At 40.6% G+C, this 27,724-nt stretch overlaps 2 protein-coding genes across 4 annotated transcripts in view; one reads left to right on the plus strand and one right to left on the minus strand.

Moving 5' to 3' along the window:
* Positions 1-16,717, plus strand: LRRC39 (leucine rich repeat containing 39). The gene is made up of 9 exons (XM_074961267.1): positions 1-136; positions 2,980-3,193; positions 4,133-4,238; positions 5,610-5,766; positions 10,281-10,417; positions 12,176-12,321; positions 13,316-13,468; positions 15,006-15,145; positions 16,273-16,717. The coding sequence occupies exons 1-9, from the start codon at positions 97-99 to the stop codon at positions 16,326-16,328; spliced, it is 1,149 nt and encodes a 382-aa protein (XP_074817368.1). The 5' UTR covers positions 1-96; the 3' UTR covers positions 16,329-16,717.
* The window catches only part of TRMT13 (tRNA methyltransferase 13), a 12,225-nt gene continuing 540 nt past the window's right edge, over positions 16,040-27,724 (minus strand). Inside the window, exons 2-11 of one of the 3 annotated variants that reach the window (XM_074961262.1) lie at positions 27,088-27,134; positions 26,939-27,005; positions 25,286-25,348; positions 25,127-25,196; positions 23,926-24,032; positions 22,428-22,595; positions 22,010-22,082; positions 19,622-19,696; positions 17,130-17,556; positions 16,040-16,834 (exon numbers count right to left, since the gene is read on the minus strand). In XM_074961262.1, coding sequence (XP_074817363.1) covers positions 16,639-16,834; positions 17,130-17,556; positions 19,622-19,696; positions 22,010-22,082; positions 22,428-22,595; positions 23,926-24,032; positions 25,127-25,196; positions 25,286-25,348; positions 26,939-27,005; positions 27,088-27,134 — 1,293 coding nt within the window. In that variant the 3' untranslated portion in view covers positions 16,040-16,638. Of the gene's footprint in view, positions 16,835-17,129; positions 17,557-19,621; positions 19,697-22,009; positions 22,083-22,427; positions 22,596-23,925; positions 24,033-25,126; positions 25,200-25,285; positions 25,349-26,938; positions 27,006-27,087; positions 27,135-27,724 lie in introns of all 3 variants that reach the window. The other 2 variants (XM_074961261.1, XM_074961263.1) reach the window with 2 other exon arrangements.

Consider the following 27,724-nt stretch of genomic DNA (forward strand, 5'->3'; position numbering starts at 1 on the left):
GGCATTACATTTCACTTAATTGGAGTCTGTATCAGAGACAGACATTAGTAACACAGACAAGATTCATAACCTCGCTCTGCTCTTGCACAGAAATCAATGAGTCGTGGAAAATCTGTGAATACATCAAATGATTTAGGTAAGTTCTAAAATGCTTCCCATATGTCTGGAAGTGAATGTGGGGAGGTGATCACGGGCAGGAGCTCTGGTTACAAGACAGTACATTTGCAGTTATTTTACAGCTAAAATTGTGAATGCACTTCTGAATTGCTGGCAGTTCATGATCGCTATTGTATTATCGTGTCTACCAGAAACAAGGATAAAGGGTGGGGTCAAAACGTACTTCTTTCAGCTTTTCATAGTCTTCTCGTTACATACTTACATCTGTTTGAAAACAAAAGCTTATACTTGGGGCCTCATGTGTTCCATGATTTCTGTAGCTGTGCAATTTACTGAAGAATCCACCATCTGCCACAGAACAGTGGTCCAAAAACTAAGTTTTAATTTTAAAATAGATGGCCAAAAAAACCTTCAAATTTTTAGTATTACAAGTAGCATTGGAAGTCCCAGTCAGGGGTTGGGGGTCCCTTAAGTTAGGTAGCAAATACAGTTCCTGACATGACATAAGTTTATAGTACAGGAATTTGAACTAATGTCAACTGCTGGAATGTTGTTTTCCCAGTCTCCAAACAGCCTAAAATAATAGTTATGAGAAGCAGAAACTGCCTGAGCTGTCTCCATGAGAGTTAACTCTGAAGCCTACTAATAATAATTTAAATTCAGTTATGAATCATTTAACAGAAACCTTTAGCTAATGTGTATAGTCATGTTGGGTGCAAACGCAGATATTGGGATGAGGAGCAGTGCATGGCTGGTTACTGGTAAGGGCTACTGGGGTGGGGAGTTAATCCCCGAATATACATCAGGATGTTTGTGTTCATACCCATGGGGGGGAGAGAAGAAGAGGAAGATGTATCCATTCTCCATTGCAAAAAAAGCCTTAGCTACTTTTGGGAGCGCCAAAACCAAACTACCTCTCACACCTTCCTGGGCATCAGCAGCCCCAGCTGTCAAAACCTCCATCTTCCCCTCAACGCTTCTATTCTGACAGCACGTTAAGCATTAGCAGTGCAAAAATAGTTGGGCCAAATTCTTTTTTACATCAGTGTAGCTCCAGAGGAACTTCATTCTCCAGTCTATACTTTCTTTCCAATGAGGAGCCATTTTCAAGTGTTCATTTCTTTATACTTTTTCTACCTTTTTGTATTCTTCTATATTTCTTTGATGTAAGTCCCTATATACAATCTGGCTATTGATACACCACTGCAATAATAAGAGAAAGGGAAAACATAGCAGAAATACTTATCAGCTTGGATGCAGAAATATCTAGCAAGTAGGTACCAAATAGCCATTGTAGTGCAGCAGCTGATTTGGCTCTGCCACATTTAAAAGGCCAGCTAAAAGAAAAGCGTGCTGGGAAAGATTCCTTCAAACAAGTGACTCTGCACTGGCCATTGGAAGAAAGATACTTATAGGGAAAAGACTGATATTCCCCTTTCGTTGTTGGAGAGCAAGCTGTCTATCTGGCTGAAAAAACGTTCTCAGGCTTTTCAGACTGGAGCTGGGTGTTTGAGACAGTATTCCCTCTCTCTCTCCCACCAAGTAGGAGGCATTTATAATAAAAAATGAGATGCAATGTTTAGTGTGGGCTTAGCATTACTACAGAGACCTGCAAATCTATATGCCCATCCTGAACCCCAATCTAACCCTGCCCCAAACTTTGGGAGAGTTCAGTGCCAGATCTGAACTTCATGGTTCTAGCCCATTACTAGAATACAAAAACCCGATACAAGAGTGGCTGAGAGGAACCGTTCCAGACAGGAGCACAGGAATGACCAGGTGTCCTTCCTGTCGGGGACTAGTACCAGAATGTTCAAGAAGCCTTCGAACAGGCTATTATTAGTAGCTGGCCTATATGGCAGCTTTCTTCCTAACCCCAGGCAATTAGTGGTTGACTGATCCCCTGAAGCATAAAGGTTAACCCTTATACTTTTTAATCTTGGTTTATGTCACTGTGGATGTTCTCACAATCTGTATTAGACTCTGACCTTTTTTGAATCCTACCAAGCTCTTGGACTCAATGACAGCTCATGGCAGTGAATTCCACAGGCTAATTCTGTGCTGAGTAGAATGTATGATCTTCTCGCTGTTCTTACCTTTCAACTTAATTGAATATTGGAATTGGAAAAGGGTCAGAAAAGAGCAACAAAAATTATTAGGGGTATGGAACGGCTTCCGTATGAGGAGAGATTAATAAGACTGGGAAAAGAGACAACTAAGGGGGGATATGATAGAGGTCTATAAAGTCATGACTGGTATGGAGAAAGTAAATAAGGAAGTGTTATTTACTCCTCATAACACAAGAACTAGGGATCTCCAAATGAAATTAATAGGCAGCAGGTTTAAAACAAACAAAAGGAAGTATTTTTCCACACTACACACAGTCAACCTGTGGAACTCCTTGCCAGAGGATGTTGTGATGGCCAAGACTATAACAGGGTTCAAAAAATAATTAGATAAGTTCATGGAAGATCGATCCCCCAATGGCTATTAGCCAGGATGGGCAGGGATGGTGTCCCTAGCCTCTCTTTGCCAGAAGCTGGGAATGGGTGACAGGGGATGGATCACTTGATGATTACCTGTTCTGTTCATTCGCTCTGGGGCACCTGGCATTGGCCACTGTCGGAAGACAGGATACTGGGCTAGATGGACCTTTGGTCTGACCCAGTATGGCTGTTCTTCTCTCCTTATTCTTGTATTATACGACGAGGTAACTAGGAACACATGATTAAATATTCTATATACATGACAGGAGTCAGTTGATGTGAGTTCCATCAGCTCTGCTCACTGATTGATTGTGTTTAATTAATCAAACAGGCATATCAATTTTTTTACCTTGATGTCTCCTTCTGGCATGTCCAGCTCACATGTTGGATTATAATGATGATGGCAATCAGTGTACTACTATTCAAAAGCAGATACCTATGGCTGAACTGGAATGTGTAAGAACCATGACTGAAACTGCACCATGCATTGGATCGTTCTCTGCTGTTAAGACACTTTGGGAAGTGAGAATTCAGAAAATAAATGAAGAACTACGGAAGGAAAAGGAATTCAGACAGAGGGCTGTAGGCAGGTATGTTCCTAAGCAGTTAGGAAGAAATGTGAAACTAAACACAGGAGATATGGTTGGTCTTTTCTGGAACATGCAAGATCCAATCCTGCAATTTTTGCTCTGTTAAAATTCTCATTGAAAGGAATCTGATTGTAGACTCAGGTCTACCAGAGAATTATGTTCAACTGAAGATAGAAAATAGTGCATCTGCTGATTCTAGTGGCATATATATCAAACTACAATAGTGTCCACTGTCTTCATAGAGTTGCACTAGTGTTAAAGAAATTCTTCATGTTTTTATAGCACGAGTTGTTGACAAGTGCCCTCCATTTAGAAACAGTCTCCACTTAATATTATTTTGATCTCTTAACTTTAGTTATTAGTCTATGATGACTTGCATGAACTTTACTTGAATTCAAGCTGACTTCATACATATGGATGTAAAGAAGTCAACTCTCCTTTGTCTGTGACCAGATTGCTGTCTGTGGATGGATAATCTGTTATAGCAGCTAGAGGCTGTGTAAGTGAAAAGATTAAGGAAGTTTAGTGCTTCTCCCACCCATAAAAAAACTACAAGCTTTCCTTAAAATGAATGATCTTTGGGTCAGTCCCCTTACATTATTTTTTTCCCCTGTTGTTTTTGGTGAAACATTATAAAACTTGATGGAAGAAGTTAGTTTATCTCTATAAAATAATTTACTTCATACAGATTTTAAAATATGATTTCACAGAATTGCAAAACATTTTACATTACCCAAAACATTAGAATGCCTGTAAATGCTCTAAGCCAATGAACTGCTACATTTCCAGCCCTCCCTAAGCGTATCTAGCATCCCATGAAGATAAATACTTGTCTGACCTCCATGAAGGCTTCTCGCCAAAAAGAGGCAATCAAAATAGGATAGTAAATGTTGCTCATATTAATAGCTGCACAACTAAAAAGAGTTCTTTGTTTTGTAGACTGACGCTTGTCTGGGAAGAAAGAGTCAGTTTAGCCAAGCTCAAAGAAAAAGTCATCACTGAAGATGGAAGGGTTATATTAAAGATAGAACAAGAAGAATGGAAGGTAATATTAATAGGAAATTGTTTGGGTTGCATGGTTAATGAATTACAGAGTTAAGCTATTTTACATCTTTAGCCCAGCTACTTATATTACTTTTCCTCTATTAAGTACCCACAATATGCTCAGCACAGTACACAGATGATCAGGGACAGAGAGTTGAATTATTGCTGTGAATGTAAATAAAACCTGATTGTATTGAAATTAAACTTGCTTACTCTAACAGAAGAATATTGAATGCTAAGTAATTTCACCACTAACCCACAGCCCAGAAAGTCTTCCAACATGAACAGGAAAACTTAATGGTATTTTATGTCTTATGCATTTAATTCAAGAAGTATTAATTTTGCTAATGCCCCAGAACTACACAGATATATATTGTAATGTGAAAGTCACGTGTTGTAAACAAAATGAAAAGATTTCTTTGGGTTTTTTCTCTTCTCTTTCTAAGGGTGAAATTCATCCAATGGCATAGAGGCTCTCAGAACTGTGGGACCACTGTGGTTCCAGTGCATGAAAGGTGGGCAGCTGCAGAGTATGTGGCAGGGTGGACCCTGCGAATCCCTGCAGGTTGCAGTACTGGCTTTATGCTAGTTCCAGTGTCCACCATGAAGGAGAAGTTGAAGACAAGATGCCTGAGCCAATTTTCGTTTTAAGTCATTGGGAATCTTTCCATTGGCATTGATGGGAGCTGGATCAGGTACAGGCTGGTGAAGGTGTGACTTCAGCTTACACTGTAACAGCCATGGTGCCTGCTCCAGTCCAGGGAGGTGATATGTCTTACACAGCAGTTTGGGAAAGATTTAATTCCCTACAAACCACAGTCCCTCCATCCCACACAAATCCTGTGTAACCCACTCAGAGCAATGAATTTCAAACTAAATTACTAAATCTATTCTAGAATCATTTTATAGCAAGCAATTATTTAGAAATGTTGTACAATCTTGGAAGTTATAGGTATATAAAATATACCTTTTTAAATATAAAACATGTAAATACATTCTACAGTGCAGTTACCTAACAATGTCATTTTGTTTTGAACAGATGTTATAAAATCCACATGACAGACACTAAACATCATTTAAGATCAAACATTTTTGTTTGTTTTGGTTCTGGGATCTTGCATTGCTGTCTTAGCAGTGCAGGTGCCTAAGTTCTGGGTGCAAACAGAAGGGCTGGTTATTCTTGAGGTGTAATGGGAATTAATTTTTGCATGTTATATGGTCTACTGATCAGAAAAACAAAACTGTTTCCTTCCTCTCTAGCGTAACTCTAAATGTCCATGTTTCCAAAATCTTCCTATACTAACAATTAGTCTATTTTCATTCCATAAACTCAGTGGAATTTCCTTCTGATTTTATTTTTTATTATTTTTAGATGTTACCTTCTTGCTTACTGAAACTGAACTACCTCCAGGAATGGCAGCTTCATAGAATTAGTTTGGTGAAAATTCCTGAATTCATTGGAAGGTTTCAAAATCTCATTGTACTGGACCTATCCCGAAATGCCATTGAAAAGGTACCTAAAGAGATTGGTAAGTGGTATTTAAAAACAACAACAAAAACAAGCCATTCTGTGTTACTGGGGGTATGTCTACACTACGAAATTAGGTCGATTTTATAGAAGTCGATTTTTAGAAATTGATTTTATACAGTCGATTGCGTATGTCTCCACTAAGCGCATTAAGTCGGCGGAGTGCGTCCTCACTACCGTCGCTAGGATCGACTTACAGAGCTATCCCACAGTTCCTGCAGTCTCTGCTGCCCATTGGAATTCTGGGTTAAGCTCCCAGTGCCTGATGGGGCAAATACATTGTTGCAGGTGGTTTTGGGTACATGTCATAAGTCGCCCCTCCCTCCGTGAAAGCAACGGTAGACAATCATTTCGTGCCTTTTTTCCTGGGTTACCCGTGCAGATGCCATACCACTGCAAGCATGGAGCACGCTCAGCTCACCGTCACCGCTGCTGTTGTGAGCATTGTAAACACATTGCGCATTATCCTGGAGTATATACAGAACCGGGCTAAGAGATGCCAGCAAGAGGAGGATTTTGATGAGGACATGGACACAGACGTTCCTGAAAGCATGGGCTGTGGCAATTGGGACCTCATGGCGGCAGTGGGGCTGGTTGATACAGTGGAACACCGATTCTGGGCCAGGCAAACAAGCACAGACTGGTGGGACCACATAGTGTTGCAGGTATGGGATGATTCACAGTGGCTGTGAAACTTTTGCACGCATAAGGCCACTTTCCTGGAACTCTGTGAGTTGCTGTCCCCCACCCCGAAGTGCAGGAATACCAAGATGAGAGCTGCCCTGACAGTTGAGAAGCGAGTGGCGATAGCCATGTGGAAACTTGCAATGCCTGACTGCTACCGATCAGTCGGGAATCAATTTGGAGTGGGCAAGTCTACTGTGGGGGCTGCTGTGATCCAAGCAGCCAATGCAATCATTGACGTTCTGTTATCAAGGGTAGTAACTCTGGGAAATGTGCTGGTCATACTGGATGGCTTTGCTGCAATGGGGTTCCCAAACTGTGGCAGGGCGATAGACAGAACGCATATCCCCATCTTGGCACTGGACCACCTTGCCAACCAGTATGTGAACCGCAAGGGGTACTTCTCAATGGTGCTGCAAGCACTGGTGGATCACAAGGGACATTTCACTGACATCAACGTGGGATGGCCAAGAAAGATGAATGACGCTCGCATATTTAGGAACTCTGGGCTGTTCAAGCAGCTGCAAGAAGGGACTTACTTCCCAGACCAGAAAATTACCATTGGGGATGTTGAAATGCCAATAGTTATCCTTGGGGATCCAGCCTAACCCTTGCTCCCATGGCTCATGAAGCCTTACACAGGCAGCCTGGACAGTAATAAGGAGCAGTTCAACTATAGGCTGAGCAAGTGCAGAATGGTGGAAGAATGTGCCTTTGGACGTTTAAAAGCTTGCTGGCACTGTTTGCTGACTAGATCAGACCTCAACGCAACCAACATTCCTATTGCTATTGCTGCTTGCTGTGTGCTCCATAATATCTGTGAGAGTAAGGGGGAAGACGTTTATGGCAGGGTGGGAGGTTGAGGCAAATTGCCTGGTGTCCGATTTTGAGCAGCCAGACAGCAGGGCAATTAGAAGAGCACGGCAAGGCGCGCTGTGCATCAGAGAGGCTTTGAAAACCAGTTTCATGACTGGCCAGGCTTTGGTGTGTCAGTTGTGTGTGTTTCTCCTTGATGCAAACCCACCCCCTTTGCTCATTTTAATTCCCTGTAAGCCAACCACCCTCCCCACTTCTAAATAAAGTAACTATTGTTTTGAAACCATGCATTCTTTCTTTATTAATTAAAACAAAAATGAGATAACGGACAAGGTAGCCCAGGTGGGGTGCGGGAGAAGGGAAGGACAAGGCCATATTGATTTTTAGTGTGGCTACAATAAACAAACTGTTTGAATGACAGCCTTCTGTTGCTTGGGCTATCCTCTGGAGTGGAGTGGCTGGTTGCGCAGAGCCTCGCCCCCCATGTTTTTGGGCATCTGGGTGAGGCGGCTATGGAACTTGGGGAGGACGGCATGCGGTTATGCAGCGGGGGTCTGTGCTCTTGTTGGCTTTCCTGCAGCTCCAACAGACGCTTCATCATCTCCATTGGCTCCCCCAACAGACACTTCATCATGTCCAAAAAGAAAAGGAGTACTTGTGGCACTTTAGAGACCAACAAATTTATCTGAGCATAAGCTTTCGTGAGCTACAGCTCACTTCATCAGATGCACTGTAGCTCACGAAAGCTTATGCTCAAATAAATCTGTTAGTCTCTAAGGTGCCACAAGTACTCCTTTTCTTTTTGCAAATACAGACTAACATGGCTGCTACTCTGAAACCTTTCATCATGTCCGTTTGCTCCCCCATTAGCCTCAGCCTCGTGTCCTGCCTCCGCTCTTTGTGCTCACTTAATTCTTTCCTGGTCTCTGCCACTGAATGCCTCCATGCATTAAGCTGTGCCCTATCAGTACGGGAGGACTGCATGAGCTCGGAAAACATGTCATTGTGAGTGTGTTTTTTTCGCCTTCTAATCTGCGATAGCCTCTGGGACGGAGATGATAGGGGGAGCGTAGAAACATTTGCACCTGGGAAGAGATAAAAAGGGAGAGTAAAATTTAAGATGATACATTTCTGAGAACAAAAGGGAGACTCTTTCACAGTGAATCAAGCAATTCACAGCAGACAGCACATGTGCTTTAGGTACAAGGTCCCATTTGACCGTTTATATTGAGCACCTGCCGGTATGGTGACACATCACACACGGCTGGGCAACAGAATTCGGTTTCCAGTCAGCCATGGTAAGCCTTTTGGTACGCAGGGTTGGCTTCTTATGCCTTCATAACATGTGGGAATGTTTTCAAACTGCAGTGCCCTCCTTTCCCAGAGCAAGCAATGGATTGGGTTTCACATTTAAAAGGAGGGGCTGCGGTTTTCGGGTGGATGTGCAGCACACACCTCCCCCCACCCCACCACGTGTCTATTCTCCAGGATGATCCCTTTTAGCCAAGCGCAAACAGCCCAGCATGAACAGGGTCCTTTTACTGTTCCCTTACAAAAATTCCCCTACTTCAACCAGGTGACCATGAATGATATCACTCTACTGAGGCTAACACAGAAAGATATAGACCGAACGTTGCTTGAATGCGACCAAAACCCAGGACCATTTGCTGCCATGCTTTGTGCTGCAGTGATTCCAAAATACTTGCTACTGGCTTGGTGTAGTAAAGTGTCATACCGTGGAGGAGGAAATAAGGCAGCCCTCCCCAGAAACCTTCTGCAAAGGCTTTCAGAGTACCTCCAGGAGATCATCCCAATTCTTCAGGGCAAATCAAACATTAAACACAATTGCTTTTAAACCCTGTACTGTAGTTACAAATGTTCACTCACCAGAGGTGCCTTCTCTGGCTTCGGGGTCAAGGATCCCGCCTAGGGAGGGTATTGGCTCCAGGGTGACGAAAAGGTCCTGGCTGCTGGGGAGAACGGATTCACTGCTTGCCTGCTGTGCATTCTCCTCCTCCTCCTCCTCCCCCAAATCCTCCTCCCTGTTGTGTGAGACTCCCCATCTTGCAGGTGTCGACGGACAGTGGTGGGGTAGTGGTAGGGTCCCCTCCTAGAATGCCATGCAGCTGATCATAGAAGCGGCATGTATGGGGCTTTGACCCGGAGCAACGGTTTGCCTCCTTTGTCTTTTGGTAGGCTTGCCTGAGCTCCTTAACTTTCAAGTAGCACTGCTGTGTGTCCCTGTTGTAGCCTCTGTCCAACATGTCCTGTGAGATTTTGGCAAATATATTTGCATTTCTTCTTTTTGATCGGAGTTTGGCCTGCACAGATGCTTCTCCCCATACAGCAATCAGATCCAGTGTCTCCTTTTTGGTCCATGCTGGAGCTCGTTTGCAATTCTGGGGGGACTGCATGGTCACCAGTGCTGCTGAGTTTGCCACACTGACCAAACAGGAAATGAAATTCAAAAAGTTCCTGGGGCTTTTCCTGTGTACCTGGCTAGTGCATCAGAGTTCAAAGTGCTGTCCAGAGCAGTCACAATGGAGCACTCTGGGATAGCTCCCTGAGGCCAATACCGTCGATTTGCGTCCACACTACCCCAAATTCGACCCAGCAAGGTCTATTTTAGCGCTACTTCCCTCGTCGGGGAGGAGTACAAAAGTCCATTTTAAGAGCCCTTTAGGTCGATGGAATGGGGTTGGTTGTGTGGACACAGTCATTCTTAAATCGACCTAATGCGGCTAAATTCGACCTAACCCCATAGTGTAGACCAGGCCTCAGTTGGAGCACTGCTTCTAGATTAAGCAGCCGTCACACCAAATCCCATAATTTTCATTAACTGCGTCTTTATTTCAAGTAGACCAAGAGCACTCACACTACATGGAGCCAACTAATGGCACTAATGAGCCAACACAATAAAGTAAGGTTTAACCCCTGTACTTCACAGCTGAAAGGTTTAATTTATTCCTCAGACCCAATATTCAGGTGCATTCTCTTTGATTATTGCCTTTGCAGGCCAACTGCCTAACCTCCAAGAGCTGCTTCTCAGTTATAATAAAATTAAATCTGTTCCGAAAGAGCTAAGTAACTGCATCAGCCTGGGAAGACTGGAACTGGCTGTGAACAGGGATATCAGTGACCTTCCAGTTCAGGTTTGAGAAGAACCATTACTTTTATTTATAGGTATCTATTAAATGTTTTCACTAGCTAAAAAAATTATTCTCAGGAAAAAAAATGTGAACTTCTGTTTTCTTCTAGACTTTAAAATGACATAGTACACTTCCACTGGAAAGTCTTGCATGAACTGTCTAATAGATGGGTTGTTTTCACTTTATTTTTAAAACATTGATTTTACAAATATTTAACAATATGCATAAACTTTGTTTATATGAATAGTTCCATAGGAGCCAATGGGACTAACCACATGAGTAACTAAATATTGGCAGGAACTGAGCCTAATTTTGCAAAGGCTTACAGGGGAGTATATAAATAATAGGCCAGCAGCTTAGCTGGTGTAAACTGGCATCAGGCCATTGATTTTAATTAAACTATGCTGTTTTACACCAGCTGAGGATCTGGCCCACTGGCTCAAGTATGACCTTAGGGAAGTCACCTTTAAGGGTGAGAGCATAGTTCAGGGTGGCCAAACTGTGGCTCGCGAATCATAGGTGGCTATTTTACAGTTGCAGTGTGGCTCGCGGATCCCCCATACCCTCCCCAATTCTCTGCCTACCAGACTGGGGTTGGGGGGAGCTTGGGGCTTCTGCCCTGCGGCAGGGTGGTTGGGCTAGGGGCTTCTGACTCGTGGGGCATGCTTGCCAGCACTTGGGGCTTCAGCAGAAGCGGGGCTGAAGCCCTGAGCTCTGCCAGGCAGCTCCTGCGTGGCTGAAGCCCTGAGCCTCGGCAGGCGCATCCCATCTCTCGAACTTCTGAAGATTGTCATGTGGCTTGGAGGGTGTGTAAGTTTGGCCACCCTGGCATAGTTCATTCCCTCCCCATTCAATTACTGGTCTCTCTACAAAGACTGTTGCTTGTGATAGTGATTTGTGTGAAACAGACAACTGCATGTGCACAAGGAAGTGAATTAACTCCTTTCACAGATACAGAACAGCTGAGTGTAATAACTTTTGCTCTCTGCTTACCTGGGCTGAATCGTAACCGATGACACACATGTGAAAAGGGATCCATATCTCCGTATCAGTCCCATGGCTACAAAGTAACGAAATACTTCTGATATTTATTTGTTACAAAAATTATACCACTGACAGGTATTAAAGTAACCTCAATTCCCACAGACTTTACTGGAGACTGAGGGTGCTCAGTGCCTTGCAGAATTAAGTCCAAACATTAAGTCTGTAAAACTGACAAATGGGCAGCTTTAAAATAAATAAATATAGAATATTAACTGAATACCAGACATTACCAAATTTATCTGGCTGTGGTTTGACTAGCAATGTTAGCAATATTTTATAATAGGGTGACCAGACATCCTGATTTTATAGGGACAGTCCTGATATTTGGGGCTTTGTCTTATATAGGATCCTATTACCGCCCACTCCCTGTCCCAATTTTTCACACTTGCTGTCTGGTCACCCTATTTTATGAAGTCAAGTGAATGTTTCCTGACAAAAAAGAATTTTAAGACTCTAGACCAGGTTCTTATTTATAGTGAAGTCCCTTTACATCACTGGAGCAATAGTGTAAATGAGATTCTGGCCCTCTGTCTTATCTCATACAACTCAGAATCACTTGTCTGGCATGGATTCCAGAACATGTTGTATTTTCAGAATTTTTCTGTCTTTGTGGCCAAGATGGTTAAATAGCAGCTCTGATGGAACACCACTTAATGCACATTTGTACAGACTGTGCAGTAAGGAATCATATTAATGAGTCTTCCCTTTTCTATTTAGCTCAGTGACCTAAAGAAGCTTTACCATGTAGATCTGAGTATGAACCAGTTTACTACCATCCCTTCAGCTCTCCTGAACATGCCAAGTCTAGAATGGTTAGACATGGGGAGCAACAAACTTCAGCAACTCCCTGATACCATTGACAGGTAAAAAAACATTCTCAGTTTTAAATTCCATTGCACTGAAAATCTAGTTACCCAACTCTGTTCTAAAATATTAACAAGTATCAAAGTTGACTTTATAACAAAATAAAGCAAGCTACTTAACATTGTGTTGCTTATTCTAAAATGGCATCATCTACTTATACTGTTAAAATAACTGGAATATCTCAAAGCAGAATATTTCATTACGAGAACTAATTTTTTTTTTTGTTCAGAAGGAAAATTGCTTGTAACTGAGTTGATACTTAATAAGACATTAAATTCCTGTTGTCAAGTTAAATCTTGCTGTAGAAATTTTCAACTCTGAAACCTATCTTCAACCTGTGTTCCTAAGATTAATGTCCTTTTTAGACAATCAATGCATCCCTATGTTAAAATATAATTTAAAAAGTTGATTTTTCTTGAATATGTATCTACAATATGTTCTACATAATTGTTCTAGGTTTGCCATATTTGGTACCTTTGTGTCTGTGGGAGAAAAGGCTTTCAAATGTATCACACTGTATCATCAAAATTTCCACCAACCAGTGGTGTGGAGCTGGGAGCCGGGAAGGGCAGCACATCCCTTCTACTATACCGTAGGGTGATACCATCGAACATGTGCATGAGCCAAGGATGCAGATGCCAATTTCTGCATCCCCTTCAAACTTAGTCATCCCACTAGTTAGCCCAGCTCTCTGTTAAACTGTACAAACTACATATTCAACATAGGAACCGTTTTAAGAAGTGATATAAATAATGTTCAGATGAAATCACTGAAATTATGATTCTGTAGATTTTATGAATCAAATGACACCTCCCTTACCTTTCTGTCATTAACTTGCCCACAGAATTACACATGCTCCAAGACTGTTAAGCGTTACTGCATTCTTTATATCAGATACACGACTGTTGAAGTGAATCAACTCCTTTAAATTAATGGTTAATCATCAAGTATTCCCTAATGCTGGATTAATTGTAGAAACCTCTACTTCTACAGAATGGAGAACCTACATACTTTATGGCTCCAACGGAATGAAATAACCCATTTACCAGAAACCATCAGTAATATGAAAAATCTGAGTACGCTTGTCCTCAGCAACAACAAACTCCGGGATATTCCTGCTTGCATGCAACAAATGACAAATCTCAGGTAAAATATCAACACTGCAGGCACCTGAAGGCTGCCTTTAAAAATTGCCCTACATCATATGGTGCAGACTGCTGCATAACAAAGAGGAGATAGGGAGCCAGATCCTCAGCTGGTGTGAACTGGTATAGCTCCATTGAAATCAGTGGAACTACAGATTTATGCCAGGTGAGAATCTGGCCCAGAAAGTTTTGTGACAGTATTGAGTTTCTTCATTTCACCAAATGGATTTATTGCAAATGTAAATATTTAGAGTCCCAAAGATTAAAGGAATCTTTAGGCTCTTCTTGATCTGTGAGGGTTGTGGATGCTGGCTTTCAGTGGAACAGTTGGGCATCACTATTTTAGCCTCTCTCATAACACAAGAACAAGGGACAAAAACTGAAAAGCGACAATTAAAAACTAATAAAAGGAGAACTTTTTATAAAACATATATTTCACCTGGGGAATTCACTGCCACAAGGTATCAGTGAGGTCAAGAACCTAAAATCCTTCAAAAAAGGATATTAGGATATGAATGAGAATATCTGTTTATATTTGAGGATAAAAATGTGTGAGCTATAAATCTTAATGCTTCAAGATGCTAACTAGGAACTGACAGGGGAAACTCATTTCGAATCCTCATGGGCAGATTGTTTTTTTATTCACTATGGCAGGGTTCTTGTTGCTTTCTCTTAAGTATTTGGTATTCACCATTCTCAGAGACAGGATACCAGACTAAGGCTATGTCTCCACTGGAAGCTGAGGGTGTAATTCCCAGCTTGCATACACGTACCTGTGCAAGCGCTGCTTAAGCTGCTACGATAAAAATAGCAGTGCAGCCAGGTAGCGTGAGCGGGGGCTCGGGATAGCCAGTTGAGTTCATACCCACCTAGTCTGATGTAGTATGGCAAATCCTAGGTTTCAAGTTATTTGGGGATGCTACTATATCTAGGGATGCATAAACTCTGCAGCAGGTTTTCATGACCAAAAATAAAAATTCTCATGTGCAATAGATCTAATTTTAATATTTTGTTATGGTTTCAGAGTAAACATTTGCTTCTGTATCCGGATGTCAAAATATTATGAAAATGTATAACGTTATCTTACTGTGCAGTACAAACATGTACTTAAATAAACATAGGGATAGTAAGAACACCTGAATTTGTTCACTGGAGATCCTAGATTTGCTTGAACTGGCCTTGGCACTGATCACAGGTACTAAGGCCTATATTTTCAAGTGTGTGCACAAAATATTAAACATGATAGGGATTCCTTGTTAAACTGCACAAACTACAAGTTTGGCACAGAAACCATTTTAAGAAGTGATGTAAATAAATGTTCAGATGAAGACTATTTCTAAATCAGTTAAGAAAAACACATAACACACTACCATTAAGTAGAGAAACTACTTGAAAGATAATGTCCTGAGAAATTGCCCTTAATTACATTTTCTTTTGCTGAAGCACTGTTCAGTGAAGCCTAATTTAGTTTTCAAACAGTTATTCTCTGTCAGGGGGGAAAGGACCTCCAAGAATCATGTTTTCTGTTGAATTACCAGATTTGTCAACTTCAGAGACAACCCACTGCAGCTGCAGGTAACACTTCCCCCATGCAAGAATACTGAAGAGGAGGAGGAACGGGAACTGTTTGGTATTCAGTTCATGCATATGTATATTCAAGAGTCACTCAGCAGAGCAGGTATGAGATCTGTATTGTCTGTAACTAGAGTATGAATAAAAAATATTAGAAAACATTAAAATACAGTCACGCAGAATTAGGGTGTATCTATACTGGAGCTGGAAGGTGTGAATTCCAGCTTGAGGAGCCATACATGAGCTAACATGCTAAGAAGAGAAATGTAGTTACCCCGAATATGATCCTGGTACATACTTAACTAACAAGCCTTTCCTGCCATGTGTTCCACTGTGGTGACACTTCTATTTTTAGCTCACTAGCTTAATCACAGCTAGAACAGATATGTCTCCTTGAACTGGAAGTTACACCTTCCAGCTCCACAGTACACATATGCTTAGAGAAAGAGGAGTGTGGCTCCCCACCTTTCTTTGCCTGGGGGGAGCTCAACTGCCCCTTCATTCTTGGATGTGCTGTGAAGACTCACGAGGTAGGAAACACTGAAGAGGGAGTAGCAGGAGAAACTGATGCTTTTGTCACAGAGTTTCTGGAGTTCCCAGCATTTCCTGCCAATAGGTGGAAAAACACCAACATGTAATGAGGAAATATGAGGTGTTTCCAGGAAGATCTAGTCACCTAAGTGAAATAAAGTAGCTATTTCACCCCATTTTCTCATGGAAAAGTAGCCATACAACAAAGCACATCAACTAGCACTGTCTGCTGAGAGATAAGGACTGGACAATGAATTACCCACAGGGGCTGTAAATGAAGGTCAGGATTGAGTTACATTAGCAGAGTATCATGAGCCAGTGGCCTTTGCTATATCCATTATGTGAACACTGAATTTCACTGATGCCAGGTATCAATATTTCATCTCATTAAGTTCACCCACATATTATGAAAGCTTAAAACAAACTGCTAAAATAATGAGGTTAACTCGAGAGATCATGTCAATTTCAGCTTTTATTCCTCTCCATGTCAAAGCTTTATGCATGGGAAGGTGATTACTAAAATAATGAGGTGGCATTTGATTTCCAACTAAATGTTTTTCTTTAGCCAATTCCACAAATAGTCAGAACTTGTGAAATAAAATTCTAGGCATAGAAAACAAGATAAAAACCCTCATGAAGTTCAAAATGGAGACAGGTTATTAAGCATATCCATTTCTTACATTTTAATCTATTATCTTTCAGAAAACCTGGACAACTGTATACCCGTTGCTTCTGCCACCATTAATGATAATGAATAAAAAATTACACAACCTGCCAAACTGAACTTTTGTACTTGGAGGAAAATATAAATTCTACTTCTTCTGAACAGAGAAAACTACAGCAATATCGCAGTGTGCTGAGACAAAAATGCCTTATGACTTTCACACTGCTAGGAGTCACCTGGCATCTTCTTGTGATTCCAAAAGAAATTTAAGTTCAATGCTATTGTAGGTACAGAAAGACTACAAATTTTTTTGTACAAGTACTGAATCTGTGAATAAGGTTTTAAAAAAATCCAGAGAAGTTTTGTAGAGTTCTGTGTCCTGCCCATTCCAAATCTGTCTCCCATTATGCAGTTGGCTGAGGTACTGAAGATTGACTTGGTACAGCTGTCAAGAGTACATTCTCCAAGGAAACAGTAGAATCTGTATAGTATTGTAATGCAGCATTGTACCCTCTCTGTTGTAAATATTTGATCCGTCCCTGGTCAATCAAGAGTTTACAAAGACGACCTATCTGCTTTCGTTCTTCAACAGTAAGTAGCCTAGCTCCAAAAAGAAAAACCATGAATTAGTCAGCACAAATGGTTCAAGATCAGAAAAGCTGTAAAAACTGTAACTGATGCACTTCAATGCAGATAAAGTGTGACTGTTTTGGAATAAGATTTTGAAGACTATTATGTCACTTAAATTTGCATGTACTACAGATGGATATGTTTCTGTAAAATGAGCCATTCTGACATTCTAAAATGCTTAATCTTTCAGCTATAACTGACTGTCTAATCCATTATTTCTGCCTTCCTCGAGATGTCTACATGCTACAAATAAAAAATCACCTACCCTTGCAGACTATCAGAACTGCACTCAATTCTGTTGTTTACTTGGTCATGTTCTTCTGTATCACTGCTTTGGTCTTTGCTCTTTGCATCAATGGTAGAGGCTTCAGTGATGGTTTCTTGCATGCCACAAGTGGCCCAGCTAGTCATTCTCTGAAAATAATTAAATTCCACTGGCCCAAGTCCCACTGTTCTAAAGAACTCCTGGCCTACATAATGCTTCCACTGACACCTGTGGTGGCAACACAGTGCAATAACAATTCCAGCTACAGGATTCCAGTTTTCTGAAACATTCTTTCCACTCCTTTCATCAGCAGAATTGTTAAAAGCTAGGTCTGTTTTATCACTCTTGAAGCGTTTAGGTGAAGGTTCTTCATTTCTTTCATCATATTGGGTTGCGTAACTTTCAACCAAACATCTCAGAGCAAGATCTGTGAACAAACAACTATGTTTTAAAAACACTCTTGAACAGTGTGCTGCATTTATACACAAAGATAGGAAAGGAACTTTCCTCAAAAATAAGGAGAGGATAAAAGCACTTTATAAAGTAATTCCAAAAGCAACATGTTGATAAAGTTTATTTAAATACTGTCAGGTACTTTAAAATGAAATGAATTTATATATTTCAAGTTCAGTTTACCAAGTATTAACGTATTTACAAAATCACAGTAAACCCACTGTGACACTCTGTACCTCAAATAGCAACCTGGAGCCCCCATATTCACCACTGTGATACAATTATAACAAATTTTTTGTACAATGCATGCCTTGTGAAGTATCATTTTAAAAGTCTTGATCTGTTGAACACTAATATGCTGTTTGGATTGTATGTACTATCATTTTATGTGAAGTTATGAAGTATTGCTATATGTGCTAATGAAAATGTTGTGAAGTTGGTAGATGCCTACAGCTGGCCTTTCAGTATGGACAAAGGAGCAACAATCACTGGCCAGATAGGCGTTAACAGCTCATCAAGAAGAATCCAATATCCCAGAGGCTTCTCAGAGAAGGCACATATGCAATGGAGACTGCCTGACCCCCCACATCAGCAAGGATCTTTCGAGCAGCTGGAAGAAGGTACAAAAAGAGACAGTGACATCAACACTTGGCCTCTTCCCCCCCATCAAATCTCAACACCTGGAAGATCATCTGGAAGACAAAGACTTTGAACTAGGGAGATTGGTCCCAGGCTGGAAGGGAGTCCAGTCTGTGAACTGAGGAACTGTAAGCTGCCTGAAACATATGCTGGGGTGAGAAACTGCTTGATTCAAATCTCACTTAGTTTGCTGAAGTTAGAATTTAGCCTGTGTTTCTATTTTTATTTCTTAGGTAACCAACTTTGATCTCTATGCCTATTTATAGTCACTTGAAATCTATCTTTCTGTAGTTAATAAATCTATTTTATATTTTATCTAAAACAGTGTGTTTTTGGTTGAAGGGCTTGGGGAATTTTAGCGCAGCTTAACAAGGGCCGTTGCCTGTCCACTACCCTTTTGTTGGAGTGGCGAACTTATTAATTAGCTTTCGCTGTCCAGGGGAATCTTGAGCAATGTAACATAGGATATTGCTGGGGTCATTGACTGGTGTCTCTCTCTGTATGATTCATGAGTGGCTCAGAGAGCATAATACAGCTGGGTGTGGGGCTCCAGATACTGATGGTTGAGAGATCACAGTTCCTGGAGGGGTGTTGCTGCTTGTCACTGACATAGCTTTGTGAGAGACAACCCAGGCTAGAGAGTTAAGGTGACAAAGTGGTCCCATGGTTCCAGGTTGTACCTCAGGGATCCTGTCACAATCATCTGACCTGCTAGTGATCAATATACTCTTGAGAATACTTGTTCCACAGGTCATTGGGAAAACTTTAGCTCCCTGGCCTTTTTATTACAAGAGGACGTTTATGTAGCAGTTTGACGGAGAATTAAAGCACACAATCCATTTACTTAAGAATTGTAAATACCATTACAAAGATATCATGGTTAGCAGTGTCCCAACAGAATGTATATAATATATACACACAGTATGTCATACCTGAAACACCTTTCCCCACATACCTGGGATATAATGCTGAAAAAAAATTAATTAGTTGAAAACATCTTGGACAAGTTGAAAATGATCTCACTATATTATAGTATTCAAGTTGTCCAGGACATTTTTAATCAAGTTAAGTTTTTCCAACATTGTTGTCCAAGCTTAGGACAGTGAGAAGAAAAGTACTATGAAAAACATGCTTCTGTCAGTTTAAGAACACAATTACATAAAACATTCATTCTTCATTTTGCTGTGCACAACAATTAATGTTTATTTCCATCTGGATTAACCCCTTTGCTGCTTGCCATCATCCAAGTAGTGTTCCTCTGAAATCCATGGATATTTAGAACACAGTAGGCAGCAGTTAAAGAATTAGACGGAAAGAAGCATTGTATTATTCAAGAGGATTAGAATCAGCATTCCACTTTGTAGCTGCACTTGACAGCAATACATTTGTATAGTTCATACCTGTTGCAGCACCACATAAATGCTTTCCAATTCCTACCACAGGAAGCTTTTCTTTTTCAAGAATAGGTACTTTATCTGAAAGAAACAGAACCTAGATTACCGGAGCTGGACACCGTCTTGCTGGGTAATGTCATTCCAGCACACGTAACTGAAACAATAACTCAAGTAAAATTCCTCCCTCAACACCTTTATTATAAAAAAAACGTCAACTGTCTGCATCTCCAAAGGGTAGCTAGTGTTATATCACACAAAAAGATAAGATGGAAACAAAATACAGTCCAATTTTCATTAACTGAAAGGAATAGCTATATAGTATGTTTAAATAGCATATTTAATTTTTTCTTCCTTATTTTTAAACAACTTCAAATTGTACAAAGGGAATAAGTTTAACTTAAAAAGGGACTTTTTAAAATCATTCATTGTTAGCACCTTGGAAATAAAACTATTTTCCTTTCTGACATGTTCCCTTCTAGTCTACACACATTATATTATGTTCCTAGTGCAGCAAAAGTCAATGCTTCTCTTTGTACACCAGTATAAAAGCAGAAAAGTACAAAACTCTGAAAATAGTTCTTGCTTACTGTGGGGAGTTCAAGCTATTTGTGGTATGTCTCCTCAATAAATAAATGAATCAATCCAATCAGTCAAGACTTTATTTAGACGTAAGATAATTTCCTAATAGACAGCAATTCAAAATCTGTCAAATACTAAAAAAACCCCCGCAATACTCTAGAAGATACCATTCATACATTGCAGGCCAACTTGATCCATATATTGAATAGTAGTAATACTCTATATCTATAGAGCCTTCCAGCTATAGATCTCAATGCAGTTTACCAACATCAATTTGTTTAGACCAGGGATCGGTAACCTTTGGCACGCAGCCTGCCAGGGTAAGCCCCCTGGCGGGCCAGGACAGTTTGTTTACCTGCAGCGTCCGCAGGTTCGGCCGATCACAGCTCCCACTGGCCACGGTTTGCCGCTCCAGGCCAATGGGGGCTGTGGGAAGCGGCAGACAGCACATCCCTCGGCCTGCGCCACTTCCCGCAGCCCCCATTGGCCTGGAGCTGCAAACCGCGGCCAGCGGGAGCTGCGAAACTGCGGATGCAGCAGGTAAACAAATCGTCCTGGCCATCCAGGGGGCTTATCCTGGCGGGCTGCATGCTAAAGGTTGCCAGTCCCTGATTTGGACTCACAATATACCTCACAAACGGGGAACTGAGACAGAAATTAAAACCATGACCTGTTCCCATTAAAAACTCTGGGAGCAGGACTGGGCACCAAGCGACTTGCCTAAAATCACAGTGACAGCCTGTGGCAGAGTTGGTAATAAATTCCACGTTTTTGTATTCTTAGTCCTGTCCATCTGTCCTACCCTTGGTGGATTAATATTCTCATGTAACTTTCTAATGTTAATTTACAGTAAACCAAATGAATGTACAGTTTAATTAGAGAAGACAAATACAAGATTAATATAAATTACCTTTTTAACATGCTACAATGTACTATGTTCCTTCAGTGTGCACACCACATTAGCAAACATTCTTGTTCATTAATTATAAAATGTTACTCTCTGTATTCTTTTGTCCTTCTACATATGCCATTCATAATTAAAGTTTCAACCATCTGTATGGCCCAAACATACATGATCTAGTCATGAAAGATATACCTTTAAGGAATTAAGTGACTTTGTGGTACCAAAACAAGTACAATTTATACTACAACTGTGGTATACCAGATGGGAACAGAGTCACCCGTAGCCCAGAGAATGGATCCAGTTAAGTTATAACAACATAAGGAAAGGCATGGAGATACATATATATTTTGCATGAAATACAGGATCTAAATCATGCTGGCAATACATTAGATTACATTGGTTAAGCATGCGGTAATCACTTTTATCCATTTAACCAATGAAAGTTCTGTTCATCACCATAAACCACCCACTAAACTTAACACAACTTCTTTTGAATGTGGTATTGCAGAATCCCCACGTGTTCATCGTTAATAAGGACATCTGAGACTTGCTTCACTCAGTAATGATACTTGTATCAAAATACAGCACAGCTAAAATACACAAGTAAAAGCATCTAACCCTGAAACTGTTAAGGCTTCCTTTTATTTGGTGATTCTGACCCAAAATAAAGTCTTATAAATTCAAGATAACTTGTACACATATTGTTAGAAATTATATAATACCCATCTAGTAACTGAAAAACAAAAGTACAACATAAAAATGACCAAAACACTGAGAAAAGTCTTCTAAACATTAATGTAATTTAACCTATACTTAGTGTAAAATTTTCCTGCACCTGGTACTACACAATCAAGTTTTTAAGCAACCATCTTAGTATTGCTGAAAGTTATACAAGCCAAGTAGCAACTTACTTAAACATAAGTGCTGGATATCAACTTGAAGCCTTTCAAATATGTAGTCTCTTTTTCTGTGTTTACCATCTACCTGTGCAAATAGGATATCACATTATTAAGAAGTGTTCGGCACCTAACTAATACATAATTAAAAGAATGTGCTAAGGTTATTAATTTTTTTAAAACAAAACAAGCCCCTTTCAAATGAACGCTAACATTTTCAGCATCAGCTAGCAGGCATCTTGTACCTAAACTGTGTTATTGGTATGACTTAAAACTACAATAAGGACCAATTAAATTTTTCAAGGCCCTTAACTGACAAATATATACATTTTCACCTTTCTTTTAAAAGGTAACCAGACTTTCTGAGAAAAAGCCACATTTACCAACAATTCAAAAAATGAGACTTGGCCAACTCCACAATGGACTGTCTTACCTTGAATCGTGTAGTTGCCCTTTCAACAAGCAGAAAGTGAACATTTGCAGCATCTTGTAAGGCAATATCAACCCAGTGAGACAGCTTTCCTCGTCCAGCTCCAAACTCAATAAAACATCTTCCTGGCCCAAGCAATTGTAACTTTTCCATGTTACCTAAAATGGAAGCCTACAAACTTCAAAAGATTATTTATGAACCAAGCCAAATATACATTCTGTCTGATGACTTCTGTGGGAAAAATGCTAACTTAACACACAATCAACAGTTTCTCCCATAGCTCTTATTGATTAAATAACCATGCTGCAGAATGTCAACATCTTTTTCATGAATGCAGCGGTAAAGATGTTGTGGATCCAGAGTGCAGAGGAAATAAGGGCTTCCCTGCCTCCATGGCATCATCTTTTCCTTTGTCTAACACCCACAAAATCTTATCCACTGGGTTTTGGGGGTAGAGTTAGGGACCAGGCATACACTGGAGTATTGTTCTCAGCTAATCCTTGGAAAAGTCACATGGATGTTCCACTGGACTTTTGTGAAGCATCACTCCTGCAGAGCCTTCTCTGTAGCTACTGCAGTTGTATACATAGAGTTGTGCTGAAAGGCGCCAACATGGCAGTGCTTAGGGCATTAGCCTAGCACTTGGGAGACCTAGGTTCAAGTCTCTGCTCTGCCAGTAGACAAGTCACTTAGCCTCTCTGCACCTCAGTTCTCCATCAGCAAAAGGGAGATAATAGTACTTCCCTACCTCACAGGACTGTTATGAGGATAAATTCATTAAAAAGACTGTGAAGCACATTGAGATCAGGTGATGGAAGCACTATATAAAAGAGATAGGAATTACTATTATTCCCATGGACCCTTTTGCCCTTATCATTCTCTGGCTTCCTTTTCCAAGAATTCCGAGGATTTGCTGTGTTGGAAGTCCTCACCCCCCCACTCACTCTGTATCCCATAAAAATCCCTCCTACTCAGGAGCACAATTCCCTAAAAATATCATAAGGCAAATCTCAGAGTTTTCTAACCTCTCTCATACATTTTCCATGAGAGGGGATCATCTAGTCTCATGAATGAGGAGAAGACAAGCTTGTTAGGTATTTCAGAATAAAAATAAACTTCTCTTACTAACACTTACAATTTCAAAGCAGTTATGGACAATGTAGGGGTCGACACAGTCCAGTTAACTAGGATTTTTGGATAAAGGCAATTGAATCCATAGTGTCCACCATGTAGCCCTAAATTAGTTAATAGCAATTCTGTTTATCTGAATGCCAGTTTATCTGAAACTTTCTAATACCCCCCTCCCTCCCCAGGCCATTTGTATAAACAGGAGTGTACTATTGATAGACTAATACTTAAACTGGTAGCATGGGTACAATCTGGAACTGTGACAAGTTTCCTTTACGTGAAATAACTGGTAGTATGGATTAGCTGGAATCCATAAGAAGAAAACTACAGTAAAAACCCTAACCCATAGCTACTAGTAAGGCAATGGCCATACCTGTTGTTTCAAGTGCTTTAAAGCAGACTCTCCATTCTTTGGGTCGTTTAAAGCTTCTTGTAAGGCCTGATGGGACAGCTTTTGATCCTTAAGTATTGGCTTTATACCTGCATCAAATGGAGAAGTACTTTTCATAGATTCAATTAAAAAGGCCACCTCACATCAATCTGGCTCCCACCTGCATATTGAAGTGACTGCATACAGTACTTAGTATGCAAAATATTTGACTCTGAAGACTCTTTACAGAATTAGCATGCTGACCATTTGAAACAAAGAAGTGAAAGGGACACTATCAAATAGTTCAAGTCCACAAGTCGACACCTCAAAATTGTGATAATCTTACAGGTAACGTCCTTCAAACTCTAAAAATATATTTTTGTTTTTAATCCAACACATGAAAATTTCCCTATCTTCTGCCATCAACAAAATAATCTACAACAGGGGTTCTCAACCGTTTTCTTTCGGAGGCCCCCCAACATGTTATAAAAACTCAACGGCCCAGCTATGCCTCAACAACTTTTTTCTGCATATAAAAGCCAGAGCTGGCATCAGGGGGTAGCAAGCAAGGCTATTGCCCAGGGCCCCACACCAAAGGGGGCCCCCAAAAACTGAGTTGCTCAAGCTTCGACTTCAGCCCCAAGTGGCAGGGTTCAGGACCCTCAACTTCAGCCCCGCATGGTGGGGCTTCAGCTTTCTGCCCTGGGTCCCAGTGAGTCTAACACTGGCCCTGCTTGGTGGACACCCTGAAACCTGTTCATGGCCCCCCCAGGGGGCCCCTGACCCCTGGTTGAGAACCACTGATCTATAACACAAGCGTGATTGCTCTCTTAATGGTTTAGAAACACCAGTTTACTAATAAATGCTTTTCCCAGAGCTGTGCTGTCATCACCTAATGATAGGGCACAAAGAAGAATGTAAAACAAAAGTCATTAATTTCATTAAAAACAAAATTAACTTTTACTCAAAAGAACAAACAAGATTGAGATGGGGAAAAAATACTACCTAACAGTGTCATGTAGGCAGTTCTTTAACCATTACAAGATTTCAATTTCAGATCATATCAAGTGACAAAAATAAGTACTCCTATTAATCTCTTTTCTTTTTTTAATCCTGGAAGCTATTTAACACTAAAATAGCCATGAGGTATTTGATCAACTCTGCAGAAAGCAATTTAAAATATTTCAATATTAAGCAGACTCACCATTACTTGCTTTTTTCAGCTTTCTAATTAAGTCCTCTAACTCTTCTTTAGACAGGGAAGAAATTGGCAGCTGCTGGAAAAAAAAAAATACAAAAACCAAAATGGTTCTCCTCAAATTTTATCTATTTGTTCCTTAAAATAAAAAAGAAATGGACTCACCTGTTCATCAAGTATTTCTGTTGCGTCTTTTAATCCTGCATTAATATCTTGAACAAAGTAGGCCTTAATAATAAAAAAAAAGCATGAAAACCAAGGAGATTCTAATACAGACTGAACAGCATGTAAAGCAAAAGAATGCTTCACAGTGTGTTTACAGTCATTCACCTAGCAAAAATCAAATAATTACAACTGAAGAAATTAGTTCTGAGAAAAGATTCTCTCTCTCACTGTTTCAGGACCCAACTCTGCAAACACTCTCCAATGGGTGTACTGCTTACTAGGGTGATTAGCCGGATAGATTTCAATGAGACTAAGCACCCTAGCAAGCAGTACAGCAGTAATGCTTCTGCAAGGCTGAGTCCTGTCTTGTACTAGCACTTTGCATCTTATTTGTACTATAAGAATCAACAATCAAAGGAATTTCTCTTTCAAGCAGTTGTTCTTTAAGCTTCCTGATCATTGACATTTCATATATACAGGCATATTTTAAGCTTTATATAGTCAAACAGATACATTGGCAGCACAATATTCATCGGAAAGAAGTACACTGGCATCTGGATCACTGAACAGATATCTGAATCCAGTTCTCAAATATGGGAAAAAGCCACTTAACGTCATGTAGCTATACAAGGAAATCAAGCCAGACTTTTAAAACATGGTAGACTCTTTTGTTAAAAAAAACAAGCGGCCTTCTTAGCACATACTAGAAAGGAAGACATTTAATTTCATGACCAGGCATGGGACGCCTACCTCAGTCAACAATATTATTCAGGGATGATAAATATAAGAGTAGAGCTGACTTAATATTTTTGGTTGTTGTATGCGCATCAAGTTCAACTAACATAATCTTACATCAACCCCAATACTCAACAGAATATACAAGATCCATTCACAGCAGAAGTCATAAATCATTAATTCTAGGGGCCTGGTGGGGCAATACTCCCCAAGAACATTTTTGGGGAAAGCTAGTTCAATGTGAGTGCCTGGACAGCACTTCCATTCCTGGCCAAAAAAATTATCTTAAAGTAAGATCACAAATTTACATACAGCACTGGAAGCATGCATAAAGAATCAGGCATCGATTCATTTAATCCAGTACTTAGATAGCTTCAGTTTCTCCCTATTATTAGGCTCTATATAAGGACTATTACTCTCTGATTTGAGTCAATGATAAATTCTTTCTATCACTGGTCCCATGTCTCCTTGGGCTTTGGTGTCTCCCCTCTCTCTTACCCACACAGTGCATAAGTCTGTGATGCCAAGAGTTGAGCTTTTGGAGGATTCTCCTGAGCACTGCCATACAGGAACAGACTCCCCATGCACCAGGTCTTAACATCATTTGGTCCTGTCGTCCCTCTGTCTGTACAGAGTGTCAAAGGAGACAAATTTCAGTGGTGTTGCAACCATACAGCCAGAGCGACACTCCAGGCTGCTCCAGTGGCAGCCATACTGATCTAGTATGGGATGACTGCTTAAAAGTTGTCAGGGCATGGCCCCCTGGCTCTGCAGCCTATGGAACTTTGAGCAAATGCAAAAACCTTGGGTGTTTGACCCTCCTCCACTCCAATCTGTGCCACTGCTTAGTTTATACTGCTCTAATATACAGTTATATGGCTTTCTGGAGAAACAGCATTTAATTTACATCACACTTACAGGCTTCGGCTTCTCTCTTGAATTACACTTTTTTAAATGCTTTTGTAATTGATCTTCATATACTGTGCTAAAATCAGAGAAAGAGAAATAAGCAATGACAGTCACAATTTTAACAATGAACATACAAGTGTATTTAAAAACACACTTACTGTTTTGGATCAAGTGGGCATGGAATTCTTTTCCTGTCATTTTCTTCCTAGTGGGAAAGAAAATGTTTATTTCGTTAGCACAATATTATGGTGCAGTTAACGTCCTAATTTTAGAAAATCTGTCTAGAAACGTGTCTATAGGTCACAAAAATAAAAATCTTTGCTAGCCTTGATTTATTGGAACGAGATCAAATGGAGAAATGCATGGTTTATCCAACTGAAACACACTGTGATTTAATTGGGGGGTGGATGGAGGAATGTTGTGCAAGTGAAGGCCTTAATACATCACCAAGCCCAGAGAAGCAGTGTGTCCCTGATCCCTTGTGACAGGCCGTAATTATTCTACCTACACCTTCTGGGGTTCTAGCTCGATTTCAGGCTCTGCAGAGGCCAGCAGTGATTTCTTAATAAGGTTTCCAAGAAGGGGACGTCGCCTGAGGATCCTGAAGCGATGAGTAACTAACAGCATAAGAGATTTAGCAAATAATTCAAAGCACAGAAAAGTAGGCAGAAGAGAAGGGGGACAACACCCCTCTCCTCCCCCGACTGGGAAGCTATTGAGGAGCTGGCTTAGAGGCTGACACCCCCACTGCCAACCATCACTGCACGCACACTCTGACTGCAGCAGCAGCCCGGG

The sequence above is a fragment of the Natator depressus genome, chromosome 8 (assembly GCF_965152275.1).
Source record: "Natator depressus isolate rNatDep1 chromosome 8, rNatDep2.hap1, whole genome shotgun sequence".
In the NCBI taxonomy this organism is placed as follows: domain Eukaryota; kingdom Metazoa; phylum Chordata; order Testudines; family Cheloniidae; genus Natator; species Natator depressus.